The sequence below is a fragment of the Lonchura striata genome, chromosome 18, assembly GCF_046129695.1.
Source record: "Lonchura striata isolate bLonStr1 chromosome 18, bLonStr1.mat, whole genome shotgun sequence".
Taxonomy (NCBI): domain Eukaryota; kingdom Metazoa; phylum Chordata; class Aves; order Passeriformes; family Estrildidae; genus Lonchura; species Lonchura striata.
The window spans coordinates 6,916,853-6,937,700 of record NC_134620.1 but is presented as its reverse complement, the minus strand read 5'-3'; the positions used below and the strand labels follow the sequence as shown (position 1 = coordinate 6,937,700).

The 20,848-nt window shown below is 38.9% G+C and overlaps 2 protein-coding genes across 3 annotated transcripts in view; one reads left to right on the top strand and one right to left on the bottom strand.

The window, feature by feature from the left end:
• Positions 1 to 20,848, bottom strand: part of PI4KA (phosphatidylinositol 4-kinase alpha) — a 54,314-nt gene that overhangs the window by 12,327 nt on the left and 21,139 nt on the right. For both annotated transcript variants that reach the window (XM_021549910.3, XM_021549911.3), the window contains exons 20-37: positions 10,096 to 10,204; positions 9,490 to 9,626; positions 8,476 to 8,609; positions 8,228 to 8,310; positions 7,884 to 7,954; positions 7,642 to 7,766; positions 7,119 to 7,200; positions 6,437 to 6,520; positions 6,014 to 6,103; positions 5,421 to 5,540; positions 4,736 to 4,828; positions 4,211 to 4,367; positions 3,815 to 3,942; positions 2,418 to 2,576; positions 2,043 to 2,194; positions 1,432 to 1,539; positions 590 to 717; positions 394 to 513 (exon numbers count right to left, since the gene is read on the bottom strand). In XM_021549910.3, coding sequence (XP_021405585.1) covers positions 394 to 513; positions 590 to 717; positions 1,432 to 1,539; positions 2,043 to 2,194; positions 2,418 to 2,576; positions 3,815 to 3,942; positions 4,211 to 4,367; positions 4,736 to 4,828; positions 5,421 to 5,540; positions 6,014 to 6,103; positions 6,437 to 6,520; positions 7,119 to 7,200; positions 7,642 to 7,766; positions 7,884 to 7,954; positions 8,228 to 8,310; positions 8,476 to 8,609; positions 9,490 to 9,626; positions 10,096 to 10,204 — 2,080 coding nt within the window. The remainder of the gene's footprint in view (positions 1 to 393; positions 514 to 589; positions 718 to 1,431; positions 1,540 to 2,042; positions 2,195 to 2,417; positions 2,577 to 3,814; positions 3,943 to 4,210; positions 4,368 to 4,735; positions 4,829 to 5,420; positions 5,541 to 6,013; positions 6,104 to 6,436; positions 6,521 to 7,118; positions 7,201 to 7,641; positions 7,767 to 7,883; positions 7,955 to 8,227; positions 8,311 to 8,475; positions 8,610 to 9,489; positions 9,627 to 10,095; positions 10,205 to 20,848) is intronic.
• Positions 11,550 to 20,359, top strand: SERPIND1 (serpin family D member 1). Its single transcript, XM_021549912.2, has 5 exons — positions 11,550 to 11,682; positions 13,694 to 14,562; positions 18,148 to 18,421; positions 19,354 to 19,498; positions 19,859 to 20,359. The coding sequence occupies exons 2-5, from the start codon at positions 13,710 to 13,712 to the stop codon at positions 20,048 to 20,050; spliced, it is 1,464 nt and encodes a 487-aa protein (XP_021405587.1). The 5' UTR covers positions 11,550 to 11,682; positions 13,694 to 13,709; the 3' UTR covers positions 20,051 to 20,359.

The window sequence follows — 20,848 nt, the reverse complement described above, 5'->3', positions numbered from 1 at the left end:
CTACTAAAAAGAAAGAGCACATAGCTTTAAAACTGTACAAAAACACAGGTCGTGATCTAATGCCACTTTGCTCAAAAAGCACTAGGGGCATGGTTCCATTAAGCAAAAATTTTTCTTACAGGATTTCAATACCACTTGACCTCTTCCAGTCTTATTTCTCCTGCACAAGAGAATTGAATATTCTATCAAAAAACTCAGGTGATTTCTGAACTGTCCTGCTTGTTACCAGTGAGACTTTTTCTGCCTTCATTTTTCAGAGTTTGTCACTGGTAATTAAATACACTGCCAGAATATGAGTCTGATGTTTAAGGTACACATTGACTTTAAACATCTGAATGTAAACTATACTGTAAAATTGGCTGTAATGAGCTAGTTACAATCAAAAAAAAATACCTGATTTTTTAGATATGGTTGACATGCCACTGGACAAAGGATAAGTATTTATCCATCCTTGTGTAGCTTGTTGCCGAGATCCAACATTGATATCCAAATTGCTCCTGGTGTCTTGATTATCTAAGAACACAGCACAGATCTGATGTAGAATCCAAAGAAACCAGACACTTTTAAAACAGCACTTAAAGGAACTTACCAGGTGGCACAAGTTGGCTGGCAGTCAGATACTTCTTGTCTGAGAACATTGCTGTCCAAAACTTGATCAATATGCTGATATCCTCACGGAGCCTCTTTTCCCCTTGTGTAGGGAACTTGGAAGGACAACTTGAAGAAATCACACAAATAATGTGAGGCTGAATGCATTGGGAGGGGGCAAAAAAAACCTCCCAGCAGTCAAAAACCCTCACCAGCCTAATCAAATCATACTTTTTATTCTGACTGAAATCTACAAGGATGAGAACACTACATCACTACATTTTATCCTCATGGCTTTATTATGTCCGACTGAAAAGCACAAACTTCCAATTATAACTGAATATTAAGGCAGCAGTCTGTCAGCATCCTGGATTCATTTGAAAGCTAATATTAGGACAGAGTGACCTTCTCACATTCAGAAATTCCTATCAATTAAATTTTCTTTAGTGTCTGTGTCAAATGTTGATAGATTTAGTGTGTCTGTATTTTGAAAACAATTAAACTATTTCAGCCACACATACTATAACAGCAGTTCTTTAAATCTTATAAATCTAGATACAATTTTGAGCATTGAAGAAACTTCAAAAATAAGAAAGAAAGGGAAAAGAACAGAAACATTCCTGCTTTTTAAATCACACATAAAATCTGAAACTAATATCTAAGTCTCTTTGAGATAATTTATGAACCATACTTAAGCACAAGACAAGTTTCTGTTAAAGTGGGTAAAAAAGGAAAGGAACAAAAATCAGTAGAAAATAAAACAGCTGTTGCTTTGAAGTATCACTGAAGGTCCAGGAAAAACACAAACACATTTTCAGTGAGTTGTTTCAAATTAAAGAGTACCTGAAATAATCAAAGGCAGTTGAATAAATCTTTTCTCTCAAAACATTTCGGATAGTTGCATTCGGAACCACATCAGCATGCAGCAAAGACAAACCCAGGGTAAGCAACCTAATAAGCAAAACAGAGAATGGAAATGTTGGCATTCCAAATATGCTGACCAATACACCACCATGCAAACCACAACTACAGCTGTAAGTGTAGCCTCAGAAGTGCCTGTTTCAGAGCTCTTAGCAACTTGTTCACATTATCACCAGTCTGTTTTAAAGCTGTGACTGCTGAACCACAGAAAGTGAAAGCCTTCAAGTCACAAAAGGTGAAAATAACTGATAAAGCAAAGACTAGATTCATTACTAGATCCATGATGTGAGCTATTCACTATATGAAATCATCCCACGAAATTTCCTGAAATATTACAAAATCACTTTCAAGCTGAAGTGATCAACTTCTGCTTTGAAAACAGCTTAGACTGCATCATTGCAGGCTTTTAAAGTGATAGCGATTCTCAGCACTTGAAACCAAGTTAAACATGTAGTGTTCAGTTGTTTTCTTCCATCTCCCTGTAAATTTATTTCTTATTTCTGTGATTCCAGGAGAAACCCAAAAGCACTCACTTAAATCGGGGCCCAATGGCTGCCACGTGCCGGTTCAAGCTGCCTTTTGCCCCCCCGATGTTCAGGGACAGGGACCGCTGGAGCAGGCTGGAGAAGATCTCGATTTGGTCAGAACTGCAGTATTTGGCTATTTCAAACCTCTGCACCAAAAACTGAGAAAAAGAGACAGACATACCATGCCTCCTTCGACCTTTCTGAATTTCAAACCCCACTCCCAGACTTTTCTGTTTCAAACACCTTCCTCCCCCCTTAGTGATTATGCTCATCTAAACAGTGTCTCTCCTGGCTGTGAGCACATGGCTCCAGACATTTCCCAAATCACAGCAACAGGAAATACAGACTGCCACAGGTGGGACATTCAGAAAAAATACACACCTCTATCCAGATGTAATGTGGAGTCACCTCTGGTGGACAGGGCCTTGGCTGGCTCTCCTCTGAGGCTGCTAATGGATCTGCTTCTTTCTGCTCTGCAGAAAACAGCCCAACTTTCTGCTCCACTGTCATTTGCCAGGCTCCTGCCATTTCCCGCATGAACTGCAAAAAGGAAGGTGACAGTGCTTCTTGTTTCAAGAGCATCTTCTTATATGGAAAGCATAACCTTTCCCCACAGAGCACACAAAAACCTACTACATCAATTAAAATTCAGTGCAGTACTGATGGAGAGGCAGAGACAAGTCTATACATCCCACCTGAAAGAAAATCTTTCACATACTACATTACAAAAGGAAGAGAGACTCCCCCAGAATCTCAGCTAGTAACAGAAAGACTTAAGGCAGCAGTAGCCAGGCACTGTATTTTGTTGAGGAGACTGAGCTGTTAGTTCAGCCCATGCTATCCATCCTCCTGCTCCACTGAAGGTTGCTGCCTCCCACACGAGCTCAGCAGGGTCAAGCACACGCCAGGTTCCCATGACCTGCAGGACATGGTTTGACCCCTGAGCATTCTCTGGCTGATCAAGCACAACATAAAGATGGCACATAATTCAGTTTTGCTGATCCTGCTCTCAGGAGCATCATCCTCTGTAGTAAGGGGGCTGAGCAATCAAGGGTGCTTCTCTGTTCTCCTCAACCAGATATAAAGACATTTCCCCAAATGCCCAATAGAAAAAATTGAAACTGATGCTTAAGAAGTTAACCACTGAAACCTGCAAGTAAATTCAGCTAAGTAAATTCAGATGGATGATTATCTCCAGCAAGTGAAACACTTGGTGCTCCCTAAGCAAAACAATTACCAGAGGCAGCTTTCTCAACTGTGTGGACAGCCACTGCACCATGCTGAGTTGCTTTATTACTATTACATTGATCCCCATCTCACAAAATACAACTGGTTTAGCTAGTTACAGGATCAGGACATTTACAAGACTATGTTTTTATGTAATGGTGAAATACTAGATACCAGAGGCTGATTAATGAGCAGGGAGACACTGATTTCTCTTTGTTTCAAAACACCATTCTATAGTTTGTGATAGTATGGAGTCAATTAATGAACAGCTCAGGCATCTCATCAGCAAAGTAAATTGTACACCTGAGATTCTAACAGGTTTCTTTTGCTGTAACATTCATGCTGTTGAGAAAGGTCTGCTTCCCACAGTCCACCTCGTGGGGGTGCTCAGACTTCCAACAATACAGGAACAGAGACTTCCTGGCAGGCTGAAGTGATTAACAGCGTATTTAAACATCCTTGACACAGATTCACAGTATCTGTTAATCTCCCAAAATCTTCTCTCTTGCCCCTGGCAGGGGCAGAGAATGAGTAGTTAAATTGCTTCCTACCGGCACTTCTATTCCATTCTTGGCAGCAAGCAGCCACTCCCAGCAAGCAATTGCTGTTTCCATGCCATGTTCATTGAACATTCGCAGGGGTCCCCAACACAGATGATGAAGGAGCTGGGGATCACAGTCTGAAAACAAACATTCACTCAGATTTCTCCAACAGAACAACTGCTTTCCACATCAGCATGAAATTGGTGTGCACCATAGGTAATAATCAGTTCCTAATAATAAATAGCTTTTGGTTTAAGGAGGCTTTTCCCCACTATAAGCTTAATTGAAAAAATTCAAAACACACTTTTGCTGTAAGGTGATGTATACTGGGTTGGTATATGTTTTGTAGTTTATTATTCTTGGCATTTACCATCAGAAAGTGGAACTCCATTTGGTTTTCATTACCTTTACTGCTTATTAGCAGTGCAGTCATCTTAAACATGGCCTGGGTGTAGGATTCAGTATTGCTTGATTCAAGAGCAGCATTCAGGTCTTTGACCATAAGTTTATTCAGGTCAGATGTTCGTCCTGTGGCATTTGAGAACTGAATCATTCCAGAAACCTGTAAAATTTAGGGGGGTTTTCAACAAAGAACAGTACTTTTAGGAATCCAGTTAAGTATTGGTCACATGCTGATTAGGGAGCTCCACAAACAGAGGCATCTTTTGTTACTACTTTACCAAATCTTTATCTTTATCTGCAATCTAATCTTTAGCTTTATCTAATCTTTAGTTTTATCTGCAAGACTAACACTAAAATTATCTGCTTAATAAGCTAGGAAAATTATACTCTCTATCCTGAAGGGATTTATAAACTATGCTTCATGTAACATAGACCCACCCACCAATATAGGTTGGATGGACATCAGCCCCTGGGAAGTGATGCCAGAGCTTCTGGACACCCCACATTCATGAGAAATCCTGTACTTACTTCTCCTGCATAACGGTTGCGCAAGTTAAGAGAAGCCATGAAGTTGGAGTAGTCCTTCTTCACACAAGTTGGTCTTTCAGTTAGCTGGGTTGCCTATGGCCAGATTATAACAAGGTGTTTATACTGTTCATATCAAACCATTTGTCTCTTTATCTTTTTATTCCTTCAAATGTGTTTTAAATTTCCTTATGCTTATAATCATAGTAGTATCAGGACTGTTACATACAACAGCACCAGGACTGATCAAAATCAAATAAGGAGTATGTGTATTTCCTCCATGGATACAGGATTACAGAATATCCTGAGTTGGAAGGGACCGACAGGGATCACTGAGTACAACTCCTGGCCCTGCACAGGACAAACCCAACAATCACATCACACTATTGGGAGCAATGTCCAAACACCTCTTGAACTCTGTCAGGCTTGGTGCTGTGACCACTTCCCTGGGAAGCCTGTGCCCATGTCCACCCACCCTCTGAATGAAGGATCTTTCCCTAACATCCAGCCTTAAACCTCCCTGACACAGCTTCGTGACACTGCCTCCTGTCATTGGTCACCAGAGAGATCAGTGCCTGCCCCTCTGCTGCCCTTGTGAGGACATTGTAGGCAGCAACGAGGTCTCTCCTCAGCCCTCTCATTTGTCAAGGTCTCTCTGCAGGTGCACAGAGGAACAAACAATACTCACCCCCAGAGTGGTGTTCTGCCTGTTGTAGCCTGCAAAGTGCAAAACACTTTCCGTAGCCATGGCCAGTCCAGTGTGCTGGGACAACCCTGATACCCAGTTCTGGTGTTTATTTAAGTACTCCTGAAAAAAAACCAAACCAAACTCCAAAATACTTCATTATCTTCAAAACAAGACAGCTCATAAGCAAGTGCTGCATTACTGCAAACTATGGGAAACGTAATTACATACAATTGTGACAAAAGACTGTCTCTACTCATCCCTTCTGGGAACTGTTCCCCTGGCAATAAGATTTTCTGAATGTCCTCCTAAATACACAAAGAGTAAGACTCCTTCCGTATTCAAAATGAATAAAATTATCAAGATAAATGCTTGAAGGCTGTGATCTTCTCTTAAAAGAATCACTTCTGATCAAGAAAACCCTTATGAGATGAAGTGTTTTGGACTACATGGAAGGGAAATTAAATAGTTGTCCTTTCACACCAGGATAGAATCCCTTGAGGCTCTTTTTTTAGGGAAGGAAATATAAAACTCAGGTAGATTTGCAGTGTCCAAGATGTTCAAAAATGAAATTTTCACAGAAGCAGGCTCATTACCTGTAGATGAGATTTTGTAACAGAGGGAGCCCATTTCATTGCCTCTTGCAGAATCATCCCACAGCGTGCAGCGAAGTCCTTGACTATACTCTACAATAAAAAGCAATCCGTAAAATACAGGACATTAACTAGAGGAACTGGTGTAATAAGTAACAATGGGAGCAAGACAGTTGTAGCAACTTGACACAGTTAAAATTTTTTGTAACAGTTGAATGTGTCCTTGATTAGAAAAGAACTGTCACACTTTAAGTCAAACAGTTAAATTAAGAAAAACATAAAAACTGTGTCGTATCCTATTAGAAAAATCTTACCTAGGGAAGTACTTTTAAAAAAATGACCATTCAGAGTAGCTCACTAATTTGTCTCCAAGCTATGAAACGAGGCATTAGTTCATTCTTTGATAAATCAGGGAGGGCCACCCACCTCTCTGGCTTCATGTGTGTCAGGGACTGTTATTCTGTAGGGAGCATCAGGAATATCATAGTATGGCTGGTCCTTGTGAATGTCCTAAACAGCAACAATTACCAACTCTCAGTAAGACAAAATTCATCATCACTGCAGGTAGCAAACAAGAGGCCTGATTACCAAATCTTTTTTGCTGACATTTGTTCTCAATTTGAACATCTCTAAAAGAAACTGTTTGTATTCCAGTTTCATTTTTAGAATAAATAATTTCAAAAATCCAAAGCACTTTCCTCAACATTTAGTATTAAAATAAAATTCTATAAAGCATTTCCATCTTCAAAAATTCTAGTATGCAACAGATTCAAGAAATATGGATACACATACACAGACTGGAGAGAATACAACTGAAAACCATAATTCATAGAAGACCAAACAAACCACAAACCAGAAAAACACCACCAAAGTTTTATTTCAAATGAGACATTTCAACAATTGTAAACCACATGTGACAATAACTTTTTAGCACTAGTTTTATTGCTTATGAAATAGGGTTGCAAAGATAATTCTTGCTTCCTAGAATTTAAAATTAAGATTTTATCAATCTTAGTAAAAGGAAAACCAAATTACAAACTCATTAAGTATAAAATAAATGCAGAACAAAGCAAAAAAAAAAAAAGTTCTAGGAAAGAAAAGCACTTACTGCACTAAGAGACAGAGACAATGTCTGCAGAATATCTAGCATAGTCTTCAGCACAGTTCCACTCCACAGCAAGTGAGGAAATCTAGAGCAAGACAGAATTCAGAAATACAATAACCATGGAGAGCTGAGGAAGGCCATTATTTTATCAAGGGAGCTGCTCAAAGAGCCAGCTTTATACATCCCTAGGTAAGCTCACACTCAACAGAAGTCACAAAGCCTGCCATGGCTCACAACAGCCTGGCTTTATTCAGAGCCAAAAGCTGAGGAGAGCTATTGCACAGGAGTTGAGACTGCACATCTATCATGGGTCCTTTGCTTTGTCCCACCCATGGGAATACTAAGCAGACACACATTTTAACCAGGGATTTCTGAGCTCAAGCTAAAAATACCATTGAATGCAATTTTTCAAGGAGATGTTTCAGCAGAAGTAGCAGCCAAGAAATCCACTTGACCAGTGTCACCAAGTGCCTAAGCAACCACTAAGCAGTCATTGTGAAAAGATAAACATGAAATCTATACTCACTTGTCTACCAATCCAGATAAGTATTTGTCTGCAACTCTTCTGATCCTCTTGTGAATGTGGTTGAAATTCACCAGCAAGAATTGAGCATGTCTCTCCAGCTCTTCTTCATTCTCCTTAGTTTTAGGCTAAAAAACATGTCAAAGAGAAGTATGAAACTCCTAAAGGAACAGACAAACTCACTTTCATAAACTGAAATGAGAGCATTTATATAAATTCAAAATTTTAGTTTCCAGGTAACCTACTTTATCAGCCATCATTGACAGGAAAGCTTCAAACACCTTATCAGCAACAGCTATCACACACTGCATCATGCCTGAGAAATGGAGAGAAGTGACAGGTTTCATTGTCGAAATTACATTTGTTTTATAAACCAAGCTTGACAGTTTAAAAAGTGTTTATGTTTACTCAGCCAATATTGAACTTGTTTCAAAACAAAACCAGTGTTATTGGCAAGAATAAAGCAGCAGCAATCTGGTGAGCATGATTCAATTTTTTATATAGCTGCTTATATTGTTTCTGCTTTGCAGGCCTTGAGATAATTTCCTCATACCTCAAGTTGTGAGGAAGCTAGACAGGTAAATCTTACCAGATTTGTCTTTCTGAATTGCTTTATCTTCAAAATAGCAAAACATGACTTGGAAGCGATCTTGGTCAGTTGAACGCAGCACCCTAGAAAAGGAGAGTTTTGTAAGTTGGCACGTTTGGGGTTTTGTTTATTTGTTTCAGGTTTTGTTTATTTCAGATTTTATTTGTTTCAGGAACTTACTGATTGTTTTGTTTTAGGGTTTATGTCTGTTTCATAAGTGAAAAAACTAAACAGAGATAAACACAAACCTCATATACTCTAGGCGGTAAACAGAAAGGAGATAGGTAGACATGGCAAAATCCAACTTATTGATCAACGCTGACACTTCTGGAGGAGGATCCAAGAGATTGATTATGGTGCTCCGTAATTCATTTAATTCAGCCTAGAGATGAATATATTAAGTTATCTGAAGTGGAAGTCCTGTATTAGTTTGTGTCCTCAAACATTCATTCATCTATTTGTTAAGATTTCAACCTTCACAAACAATACGTCAGGATGTTTCTGCCTACAGACTCAGACCAACCTCCCCTGACTTAGTAAGTCACAATGCTTCAAATACAGAACAGAACTAAATCTGGAATCAAGCTTCTGGCAGAAATAATTGGTAATTCCCATGCAGTTATACCAATGAAGAAATACAATTCCTACACTAAATGCATGCAAGTTCAACCAACATCTTCACTGTCCAGCTCCTGAAACTTCATGGGTTTGTGCCAGTCTTTGGTGTCACAGAACTATGTATCTAGGCACAATGCAGATTTCTGTATTATTTGGGAGCCAAAGAGATTTCATAAGCCAAAAAGAGCCCTTGGGCAACATCTGTCCTGCAAAATCTATCCTACAAATTCTAGGGAGAGAGAAGATTACCAGTATCAAGCCAGAGCAAACTTAACAATTTTTTGAAAGCCTGAATGTGCTGTTTCCTTTCAAACGTTGTTGATTTCCTTTTTTTAATCACTGCAAGTTTGGTCAGGTACCAAATGGATGAAGAAGCACTAAGAGGCTTCCATCTCCACAATGACTTGGTTTCTACACCTAATCAGGTCGTGTAGCTACCCCCCTAAACATTTGCATTAACACTCCATAAAACTGACCCCAAATCACTTATGCACCCTGATGTCAGAAAAATAGTATTAAATAGCTGCTTTTCAATAATAGGAGACAGGTGGAAGGGGCGTGCTATTTCAATATATCACAGGTATCATGTCATTTAACACTGGCAGACATTATGGAAGGAGGAAATAGAAGAAATTAATTCCTACAGAAGTCACGGTGTCATTCTTCATGGCAGAATTGTACTGCAGAACAGATCGGAGTGGCTCTTTGCTGGGAAATGTGAGTAATGGAGACTTGGTGGCAATTTCACACACACCTTCATACCATTCTTCTGGCCAAAGACCTGGAACAGAAATAGAAATAGGAATGTGGAATGATGGATTAAAAAAAAAAGTCAAGTTTCATGAAGTTACTTGCATTACCAAGCTTTGCACTACTTCTAGGATAGATTTTTCATGCTCTTTCACAGACACTTATGACCCAGGTTCCAACTTAATAAGTACATTTAGGAAGTTCCTACTTAATTACCATTGTACCCCATGTGTCTTATCTTCAATTTCAGGCTGTCAAAATTCATAACTAAGGCTATTAGCAATAAAACTAAACACAAGTTGTATCGTTCTGACTCTGATAGCAGAACTACAAAGATTTAAAGAAATTCCACCAGAGAACTGTCATGTTAGCTGTTGCCATTGAAGTGTCTTTATGGCTGTAATTTTTTTTCCAGCTACTGGGAATGGTTTGAGTTGCATTTAAATTAATCAAAAGTTTAAATGTGAGCAGCAATGTTGTCCTCTTAGAGTGCAGAGTACCTGATCCTTCCACAGCAAATCCCATTAGCACCGAATACAACCAGAAATCACGGAACAGCTTCTGCAGCCTGGGCTTGGCCTCCTTGATGGGTGGCAAGCGTCTAGTGAGCTACCAAAGAAATAAAATTTAACATTAGAAAGTGGTGGGAGTTAGAATAAATTAATTCCACACTAAGGAATCATGTACCTTCTTTACTATGATTTACAAAGGTAATATTATTTGTCACCTATGAAAAGTAGCATTATAGCGCTATTGTTATATTGTAAGAATTAAGTTCTTTTTGGAGAGCTGAAAGGCTAACTTTGAGATGCCTGAAGAAAGAACTTCCTTTGTTTTACACAGGAATAACACCATGCTGATACAGTAACCTCTGAGGAGAATACATAATATTAGTATACTATCCACTGCAGGGAGGAAGAGACCACATGGTCCTTTAAACTGTGCTGAAGACAATGCCATGCAGCTTTGCTTCAGTGTAAAGGAACTCCAAACTAAATAAATATTAGTCAAAACCACTTCTGGTTGCTATTGTTTATCAGCTTTGTGAAAATACATTGAGGCACCAATTGGGGATCTTTCATTGTTTGCACCCACGCACAGAATGACATCAGTTCTGAAGAATGTGTTATCTAAACAAGCAAGTAAAAGAGCATTATTTTCAACACATTTATTAGAATTCTGTGATACTTTCTGCACAAACAGCTGCTACCATCAGAGGAGCAGTATATCCTACTGGCCAACATGATATACAATTTTAGACAAATTTATATAACAAAGATCATAGTGTGTTATCCTAAAAAGAGTTAAAGCACAGGCAGTGTATAAAAAGTAAAAGAAATTGTCCATTAAACCGCAAGATTTATGCAATATGAGAGTATATTACTGCTGTAAACTTTATTAACAAAATGTTACATTCTAATCTAGCTTGAAGAAGTTTTCCCTAACCACAATAATTCTCTTAAGATATAAGAGCCAGCAGTATTACAGTGAAACCTTACATAAAGCCAACTTTGGATGCATTTGTAAATCATGAGGGAGATTAGTCATTCAAAAAGGAAAAGCATGAAAAAATCTTTCTATTACAATAAAATCAGTCTGAGTTTAAGCTGGTGAACAGCACTATGGTAAAAAGCTGTTTGTGCAATGGAAATCTTTGCACCAATACAACACCAGTTGAAGAAACCCCACCACAACCACAGAGGCCTCAAACACATTTGCAGGAAGATGCTCTCCCTGTCCCCCATTTCAGCACAAAACAGCAGCTACATGGCTTTTCCTGTCATTAACAGTCAAGTTTATGTGTGTGCTTGACTTCCAAACTTTACATACACACTGATTTTTGCTCAAAGACCTTCCTCAAAAGGGAACAAAACTATAAAAGTAGTTCAACAAACAACAGAGAATTCAGCAGAGATCACTAGGCAAGGGAGGGATTTTGGCTGACGAAGTAAGTTTAGCAGTGTTTGGTTAAGAGAATGTTTACTTTGGGAGATACACAAAAAATCAGCGTCAAAGTTCAGTTTTAAACCCTGCTGTTCCCTTTACTTGAGCTTTTCAACACATCCCTCCCATACAGTGGCTTAAAGGTAAGCTTCATTTACCTCTTCTGTTATTTTGGGTAGATCTCACCGAAGACATGTATATTGCAGAGAAGGGGGATGTTTTGCCTGTGTAAGTGCAGCTGAGCAATAACTGAAGTTTGGTGAAGACGAGAATGTAAAGTTGGGAATACAGACAGCAAATTCTGCTGTGCCAAGAGCAGAAAATGTTTATCAATGGTTACTGGACAGAGTATCTGAGCCCTAAGGGCCTGGCTTCTGGGGGCGGGGAAAAAACAAATGAATTTACGGAGAAACAATAAAAAAAAGACTGACTCGAGATGCTCAGTCACCCTGTAAAACAAATTCATAAGCATCTTATTTGGATACATATTTGGACACTTTCTGCAAAATAATGTATTATTTTATATGGGAGGATCACCTTAAATAATTTTAGGATTTAAAGCAAATGAGTCTGGGGGAAGAGTTTCAAAAACTAATCTTGCCAGCTCAGTTATTTCAATCCTGTTACAACATGTTTGAAAATGTTTTCCTTCAAGGTTTTATTCACTGATATACAGGTCAGTGAACAGGTACAGGTATATGAACCTTTATACTTCACATAACAACTATCTTCCCTCATTTAAAAAGCATTTTAATCAACACCTTAGAAAGATTTTTGTTTTAACTGTATTCAGGATTTTGTCCTGTATTATATTGTAAATAACTGTCTTTTTACTCAAGAAAGTGTATCAATTGAGAATAATTTTATAAATTAGTGAAATAACTTTATAATTAAGTCTGAGCTAAACTCCAGGCCTGGCATTCAGATACCCATTCAGTTTCAGCTGATAGATCTATTGAACACCTACAATTTTATCTCTGTCTCAAGAGGCAATTGCACTTTCTCATATATTTTTAAGATCACTTTAATTACTGCATCAAATATTTTGGTGAAAAGTCTCTCAAACCTGCTTCTTGGTGGAGGGTTTTACAGCTGAGTAAGTCTGATGGATTCTCTTCAAATATATACTGAAGAAAATTCTTGATGTTAAAAATAAATTTAAAATGCAACAGTCCAATGCTCAGTAGATGAACAGACTGATTAAGTTTCCCTTAGAAAATGCAGGTTCTATTTAAATGTATTTTCAAACAAAAGAGGTGAGGTTACAAATCTAGAACTGGGATCACAGTAAGCCTAGAGAAACAAAGTTCTGAAGGGAGCCCACAGAGACTTCAAATCACGAAGAGAATAGAAAGCAACACGAGTTCTGCAGTGCTACACAAAAGTGAAACAAAACATAACTAAGCCAAAAACAGAATCAAGACAACCCATTATAAAAGTGGCAGATGAGGACAGACAGCTGCAGAAGAGGTGCACAGACATTGAGTAACACACCCGAGTACAGCCATGAGCAGGCCAGGCCAGATGTTTATGCCCAACCCTCCCCCCACTGCAGTCCTGCTAATGGTACTCAGTGCAAATACAATTCTTTGTACATGCCTAGATTGCCTTTATTCACCAAATTGTTGCCTTGCTTTTCCAAAATACTCCCCCAAAACTTCAGTTTTTGTTGTAGCTACAGGATGTTTGTTTTTCAGATTTTTCAGTACATCTCAGCCTTCTGGTATGTTTCTGCAGGGGATTGAATCAGGAGTCCTTGTTCTTCCTACCAAGCTGAAATCTTCAAACTTCATGCTGTATTTTCAGCTGCACAGTTAGTGCACAGTTTAAGTGCAACAGTTTAAAATAAAGAGTCCCACGTATTCTGGGTAATGAGTTTGTAACTGTTGAAATATGCCAGTAATGACTATTTGTATGGGAGGAGGTCAACCAATTCTTTGGCAGGCTGGAGGCATTGTGTAAGCAAAACCAATTACCACTAAAACAGACTTACCCATCTAATTGACATCTGTTCCACAAAAATACAGTGCTGTCTAACAGGGTAACTACAGATCTGCTGCTGCGACAGAAATCAGCATGAACCTAAAATTAGGGAATAGATAACTAAAATTCAATTATCCTTGACTCTCTCAACTGTGTTATGTTGTCTTCCAGGCTTTCACCTGTCAGAATGAAGCTCCTATTTCAATTGCTTACCCTTGCTCTCATCATAACCTCCACATTTTGTGGAGTCAAGGATGTCTCTGAGCATTTTGAAAGCCTTAAAGGTGAACAGCCACACGAAAACGGGACTTACATGCCAAACCTACCACTTGAGTTCCACAGAGAAAACACCATCACTAATGACTTGATTCCTGAAGAGGAGGAGGAAGAGGACTACCTAGACCTCGACAAGATATTGAGTGAAGATGACTACAGTGATGTTATTGATGCTGCCCCATACATTGTTTCAGAAGTTCAACAAGGAAATATTCTTGAACTATTCCAAGGCAAAACCAGAATCCAGCGCCTCAATATCCTCAATGCAAACTTTGGCTTCGACCTTTACCGCAGCGTGGCAGACAAGGCCAGCTCCTCAGACAATATTATCATGGCTCCTGTTGGTATTTCCACTGCAATGGCTATGATTTCCCTGGGTCTGAAGGATCAAACCCAGCAGGAAGTGTTATCTGTTCTTGGCTTTCAAGACTTCATCAATGCCAGCAGCAAATACGAGCTCATGACTGTTCACAACCTCTTCCGCAAACTCACCCATCGGCTCTTCAGGCGCAACTTTGGCTACACGCTGAGGTCTGTCAACGACCTCTACATCCGTAAAGACTTTTCTGTTCTCAATGATTTCAAAACCAACATGAAAACATACTACTTTGCTGATGCCCAACAAGCTGATTTCTCAGATCCCAGCTTCATAGCCAAAACTAATGAACGCATCTTGAAGCTGACCAAGGGATTAATAAAGGAAGCTCTTGTGAATATAAACCCTACAACATTGATGATGATTCTTAATTGTCTTTACTTTAAAGGTAAGACTCTAATATTTCAATCTTGGTGATGGATTTTCCAATGCACTACCATATGTCATTAGAAATCCCAGACAGAACTTAACTTACAAAAAATCTACCGACTCCCTCATTAGGAATCTGTATTATTAGCCCATTTTTTGCCTGTTTCTGTAGCACAATGATGCTCTGAAGGTATTGTATGCATACAGCAAATGCTTACTACTTCCAAAACCTTAATGACTCACAGTGAGACAGAAAAACAACATATGAATGCAGAATAGCCCCAGAAAGCATCAGCTTTGTATCAGATGGGGAGGTATAGATGTATATGCAAGTTATTAGTCACATTCAGTCTTGGTGTCACTGAAATGCTACAGGCTGATTTCAGCTAAAGCACTTAACATCTCTGAAGTATTCAAGACTCATACAAACAACTACAAAGAATTTTAGCTTGAAGGAAACAAGCTTTAAATATGATCAGAGTGTGATCCTTGTCAACAAGTCCATAGAGGGGACCTAAGAGAATAACCAAAACACTGCTCTTCTACAACTAAAACCAAACACATTCATTACATGGACTATTTCAGTTAATTCAGCATCAATGGTATGCTGATATGGGTTTCTTCATGTATTAGTAAAGGCTGAACAGTTAAAGAGGCTTGATGTAAAGACTCTACAATATATTCTTACTATAAACTCTTATTTTCAATGTCTTTACATTTAAACTAAGAGCCTGTAGTGAAATTTTCAAGTTATCTGCCTCAGGTTGAAAGCTTTGTTCGTTTTTCAACAAACTTTTAAAATTATATTAAATGAGCAAGAGGTGGGAGGTGCTAATGAAAGAAGAACTGAGGATAAAAGGAAATCTGTCACTGACTGTTTAAGAAGAAAATCAGATGAAGGTAACTTAAAATATTGGTAATGAAAGACAAATTAGCCCAAAAGAGTAATAGTGTTTGCAAGTACAACACAATCCCTTCCATAATTCATAAAGGAATTTATTTTTCCCCAGTTATGTCCCTGCTTCCAGGAAACAAAGGACCTGCTATCTCAGCAGGTTATAGAAGCAACATTCTTCTAAATGTACCTTTTCCCACTCACTTGCAAGGAATTACATCCTTGAATAATGCCACTTACCCCTAAAAGAATCCGAAGCAATCACTAGCATAAAATCCAGATAATCTCCCATTCTCATGTACCATTCAACAGGCACTCATTTGTATCCTTGACTACACCCCTGATGATCATATCATACTAAATACAGGGCTTTACTGCCTGTTAAACCATCCTACGAGAAGGACAATACAAAGTGAAACAGATACCTTTTTTTTTCATAATTTGGTGAAATTTGAAATACCCTTTTGTCTCACTCTGAAATTATTGTGCCATCTCAAAATAACAAAAACACCACAAAATAGACAGCTATGGTATTGGAACTCTTGAGTCATCGAGATCAAAAGACTTCAGGGTTTTTCATCTGCCCATGAAGTCCTTAGTCCAAATTACCTTGGTGCCATCTGCTGAAAGCTCTGATTTCTAACCCTCAAAAAAATGATCAATTTCTACTGCTCTCATTCTTTTGTCTTACAGTGATAATTTCCTGGGAATTCTACTTTGAGTGGAACTGAACTTTTTTAAAAGCAAGTTCTGCTTCTAGGTTTCTTAGTTTCCCCACTACTCCTTCTAACATGCCAAATTTTGTCCACAACTTTCCATCTGCACTGTTTGTACCATTGCAGAAAAGCTCTGTTAAGCCATCAGAACTAAGAAACCTATAAGCATTTTCAGATATAGAGATGTTCAGTACAAGTGAGACTGAGTAGTGGGATACTTGAGGTTTCAACCTCCTTTAATGTTAAAGACCATCAAGAAACTATTGGAAACTATTTATGTTGGTAAGAAGCACATTTTACCCTGTACAGATGTCCAGCCTACCCCCCATTCTGCACAGCTCTGAGTAATCATTTATGAGCTTCCTATCAAGTAGGACCTGGCTATTTTAGCCATGGCAGTTTTGGTAACTGACAAATGTTGACAGGTCCAAAATGTCCTGATTTTTTTCTGAGATGCCAGTCACAAATGCAAAAGTGGAGTCACTCAATGGAGACATTGCCACCATAGATGCCAACAATGCCACCAACATCTCCCACCACAGACAGATCCAAAAAACATCTTGGGGGAAGATTCAAAACAGAAAGTCACAAAAATCATAAAGTGCCAGCTGGTTTCTGCTGGCCACACAGCTCCTGCTGGAGATCAGTATTCTACCCCAACACATTTGCAAAACTGAATCCAAGAAGAATGTTCCCCACCTCCTCTCTTTCACTAGGAAGAGCTGATTGTCTCCCACCCCTCAGTGGATGGCAGAGCTGCTGAAGCTCCCCTAGCCCACAGCAGCCCCATGTCACTGGCCAGCTGGAGTCCTTCATCTGTGAATTCTGCTCCCTGGAAAACAGCCAGATACTGGGTTTTCCTTGGAAGTGAGATACTTGTTTGGGAATAGCATAACCCATTTTATACCCCATACCTTTCAGACTAATAAGCACAGTCTGATCACTTCTCAAACTGGTCCCCATCAGCCCAATATGTGCAGGAGCTATTAGAATGAAAGTTGGACTTAAGGTTTTTCTTTCCTTATTTACAGTAAATCTGGCAAAGTCAGACTAAGGAGCCAATTAAGGTTATACTGTAGACTCTCCACACAGTCACAGTGCTCACATACTTGCTTGCCAATGATGACCTAAATTCCTGAGTTTTTACAGGAAATACTGGTAACCTTACTTCCACTATAATCTTCCAGCTTTGTCTGCCCCTTAAGAAAAGATGTTTATTCCAGAGACACAGTTCTATAAAAAGACCAATAGAACACTGCATTTAAAAAACCTTCTTTCAGTCAGTAAATATTTCTGGTATCCAGAGTATGTCCATATAAAAAGCTTCAAACCCCGATGGCAAAGCATTCTGGGCTGCAAAATGTGTTGGACTGCATTATTTGGGCATACACTTGTCAGATTGCAGCACATGTACAGGAGCCTGTTATCCCATCAAACTGGATCATAGAATATAGCAGTCAACACCCCAATTCTTCTGGTTAAGATAGCAAATGAACCATTCTGAATGCATTAAGGTAACATAATGCCTTCAGCATAGCATCTTTTACAACCTTAGGCAAAACTAATGCAGCTCTTGCTTAGCTTGATACACCACTAATGTTGTCCAAAGCGGTGCCTTCAGAACTGGATTCAAGCATCACATCTCTCAGAAAACTCAGCTGGATCAGGTATTCTGCTAGAGGCCAACCCTAAAAAATTCTTTGCATCTGTCTAAATTTCGAGGTTCCTCACAGGGGAAAATAATACACACCAACTAAATTCTTATTTCTGGTTTATATTCACTTGCTTTTGCAATTCAGACAAATGTTAAAAAGCCAGGAATTCTGAAGTCGCTTTAAAACTTGTCTTCTAATTCAGGCTTCACTGAAATCAACGATTTCCTACAGTAAATCACAATCCCCCTGACTTAAAGTTTTGGTGTAAATCTATTCTGGGAACATTTCATTAAACAGCCACCTTGGGGTTTTATCTGTCTTCTGCCTTGCATGAACAGGAACTTGGGAGAATAAGTTCCCAGTGGAAATGACCACGAAGCGAAGTTTCCGGCTGAACGAGAAGCAGACGGTGAAGGTGCCGATGATGCAGACCAAGGGCACCTTCCTGGCTGCTGCTGACCCCGAGCTGGACTGCAGCATCATCCAGCTGCCCTTCGTGGGCAACATCAGCATGCTCGTGGTGCTCCCACACAAACTGGCTGGCATGAAAGCCCTCGAAAAGCAGATCACACCTCAAGTGGTAGAAAAGTGGCAGAAGAGCATGACAAACAGGTATCCGCTGAAAAGCACATCTTGTTGAAGTCTTAATGTGTTTTCTTGAGGACTGATGAGGATAAGTAATGCATGCAGAAGACAATATCATTTGATTAAAAATATGAAACAAAACCTCCAAAAATTTGATTTATTGAATTAAAAATCAGGACCAGTAATCTCTCAGAATTTACATACCATCAAGAAATCAAGGAAAATTGAGGTAGAAAATCGTAATGAAGTTTCAAAAGCCTTCCTATTGAGTATTTAACGATGTAGATTTAAAGAACATGTTCTTACTGGTAAAGTTTACTATGAGAAGGAAAAACAGGACTGTGAAAATAACATTATTCTGAACCAATAATCTTGGTCACATCAGCCTATGTTCTTCTGTTCAGAATTGAGCATTTCAACAGAGCTGTGTGTAAAGGAACACATTCCATAATCAAAGGACATCACAATCATGGGAGAGGAAAAATAATAAAGCCTCCCTTGAGAAAGATGACAGGTTAGGAGTATCTGTCTTCAGACTTGATAAAAGGAGATTATTTGATGTGCTATCCAGGAATTCAACCTATTTCTGTTGTACATAGTAAGTGACAAATCTCCAGTTTAGTACTTCAGAAAATCTGACAGCTCGACACTTGTTACAAGCATGCACAGAACTGCTCAAAGTCACATACCTTATACACATAAATAATGCAAATCATTATAAATGAAATCACAAACTGACAAACAGTTTATCAGTTTTCACAGGGGAATTAATTTGTTAAAGCACAGTTTTAAAAGTCATGATGCTCAAGATTTGAAAGCAAAAGTACAGTCCTGTATATCTGTGTCCTGCTTGCTGAAAACAGCAAAAAATCCAAACCACAACAGGTTTGTAGAGCAAAGGAGTCATGCACATAAATATCTGCTCAATGATTTTTCCTTTTTCTGTTTATTTTTACTAGAACAAGAGAAGTGGTTCTGCCTAAATTTAAGCTGGAGAAGACTTATAACTTGATTGATTATCTGAGATCCATGGGAATAGAAGAACTTTTCAATGGAAAAGGCGACTACTCTGGTATATCAGATGAGAAGGTCACCATTAACAGGGTATTTACTCCTCATTTCACCTCCTCTCTCATTAAACTCTATCACCCAGTAACATGGCAGCTCAGCAATAATATTACACAGTAAGCTAAAACAGTATTTTTTCATCTTTTCTGAAGGATATAGGAGGGAGAGTTGTGGGTTTGTCTATTCACATAATGAAGCACAGGTTAAATCAGATGCAAAGGCACTAAGATTGTTGTGGTCAGTCAGGAACAGGCTTCTCCACAGAACAAACCCCAAAGGTTTTTGGTGCTGTGTAGGGTGACCAGCAAGGGTGTGGGACATGGAGTGGGAAAGGCTGTGTACTTAGGAGAGCCTCAATTTCTCTCATTTGTTTTCTTGTTTTGTTTTTCTGAACAGTTTGATCACCAAGGCACAATCACAGTGAATGAGGAGGGCACAGAGGCTGCAGCAATAACCACCGTGGGCTTCATGCCTCTCTCCACTCAGATCCGCTTTGTCGTGGACCGCCCGTTTCTGTTCCTGATCTACGAGCACCGCACCAGCTGCCTTCTCTTCATGGGCAGAGTTGCCAACCCAGCCACATCTTAAAAGCAGAGAAGAGCCTCCAACACTCTGTTACACATGGGCTGTATAATGCTATGTTAAAATACCAGTATCATAAAGGAAAATTTATTGTTGTATTAGCCAATGCAAAAGTCACTGGTATAAAAGAAAACATATTATCTACAGGTAGTTTCTCATGAATGGACTCAGAGCAGCAGATAATTTGTCTGCAATTAGTGCCATGTACTGATACAAGTGTATTACTAGAAAAATAAAAAATCATTAAGTACCTTACACTTGGTGTTTTGCAACAGTGTATAAAATGTAATCAATAAAGTATTTAGACTATCTGGAGTCTTGAAATCTAGCTCTGAATTTGTGCTAGGATGTCTGTTTATAAATAGGACTAAGGAAATCCTGAATACCTGACCAGCCACAGACACCTAAGTCTCTCCTGGGCATTTTACACAATCTAACTTGAAACAGATCAAATATCTCCATTCTTTCGTTTGCATCATTTAAAGTTCAGTGAATAAACACAATGTGTATTAAAATTCAGACTGATGCACACAATGAGCTCATGGACCAGAAATGTCCATGAGGAATGAGGAGACACAAAAGTCATGGAGGAATGAAATACTAAGGGATCCACTACTCTTCCCTGATCTAACTTGTATTACTTCAATACTTCTTCTGATCTTCATTTCAGAATTAGGCCAGCCTGGTAAATGATAACCTCACAATACCCTTTACAAGGAGAGCAGTCAGCAAAATGCTCTTTCAACTGGCTCTAGAAAAAAAGCCATTTATATCAATCACTCTGTTAATATTCCAGTGCAGTCT

What these genes read in the sequence shown, in the direction of transcription:
- SERPIND1 (XM_021549912.2), top strand. Translation starts at nt 13,710, where the DNA reads ATGAAGCTCCTATTTCAATTGCTTACCCTTGCTCTCATCATAACCTCC. An exon ending in CAGAAGAGCATGACAAACAG is followed by an intron (nt 18,422 to 19,353) that starts GTATCCGCTGAA and finishes TATTTTTACTAG; the next exon opens with AACAAGAGAAGTGGTTCTGC. An exon ending in AGAAGGTCACCATTAACAGG is followed by an intron (nt 19,499 to 19,858) that starts GTATTTACTCCT and finishes TTTTCTGAACAG; the next exon opens with TTTGATCACCAAGGCACAAT.